Below are 454 nucleotides of genomic sequence, written 5' to 3'. Positions count from 1 at the left end.
CCTCACGTTGTAGATCCAGACGGCGATATCGGAGAGCACCTGCCTGTACTCGGACAGGTCGAAGTTCTTGAGCGACTGCTCGTTTTGCTTGACGGTGTTCTCGGCCTGGAACGCCTTGTCACCCGAGTACTGCTTGAGGTTGTGCAGCAGGCGCAGCGTGTTGGACAGCCACAGCACGGTGGAGTCCAGGTCCTCGTGGCGCTTCTTGATCACGCGCTTCACGCCGTTCACGATGTTGTTGAGCAGCGAGCGCACCTTCTCGTCGTCGTTGATGTGGTCCGTGTGGCGGATGCACATGAACAGGATGTAGGCGGGCAGGCCGGGCAGGAAGGTCACCGCCACGCGCGGCTTCAGCTCTGCGGAGGGACGGGTTACCCATGGTCAAGGGATTCACGGGGCGTGCATGTATGCAGATACACAGGCGCAGGCACCATCGCGAAAATGCAACAGCGCG

The 454-nt window shown here is 60.6% G+C and overlaps 1 protein-coding gene across 1 annotated transcript in view; it reads right to left on the bottom strand.

Moving 5' to 3' along the window:
- Positions 1 to 454, bottom strand: part of LOC119594653 (unconventional myosin-Va-like) — a gene marked incomplete in the record, with an annotated part of 26,486 nt that overhangs the window by 3,581 nt on the left and 22,451 nt on the right. Inside the window, 1 exon segment of the mRNA XM_037943703.1 lies at positions 7 to 356. Within this exon segment, the coding sequence (XP_037799631.1) occupies positions 7 to 356 (350 nt within the window).

The sequence above is a fragment of the Penaeus monodon genome, chromosome 34, assembly GCF_015228065.2.
Source record: "Penaeus monodon isolate SGIC_2016 chromosome 34, NSTDA_Pmon_1, whole genome shotgun sequence".
Taxonomy (NCBI): domain Eukaryota; kingdom Metazoa; phylum Arthropoda; class Malacostraca; order Decapoda; family Penaeidae; genus Penaeus; species Penaeus monodon.
The sequence above is the reverse complement of the archived record's forward strand: the minus strand, read 5'-3'. Positions and strand labels throughout refer to the sequence as shown.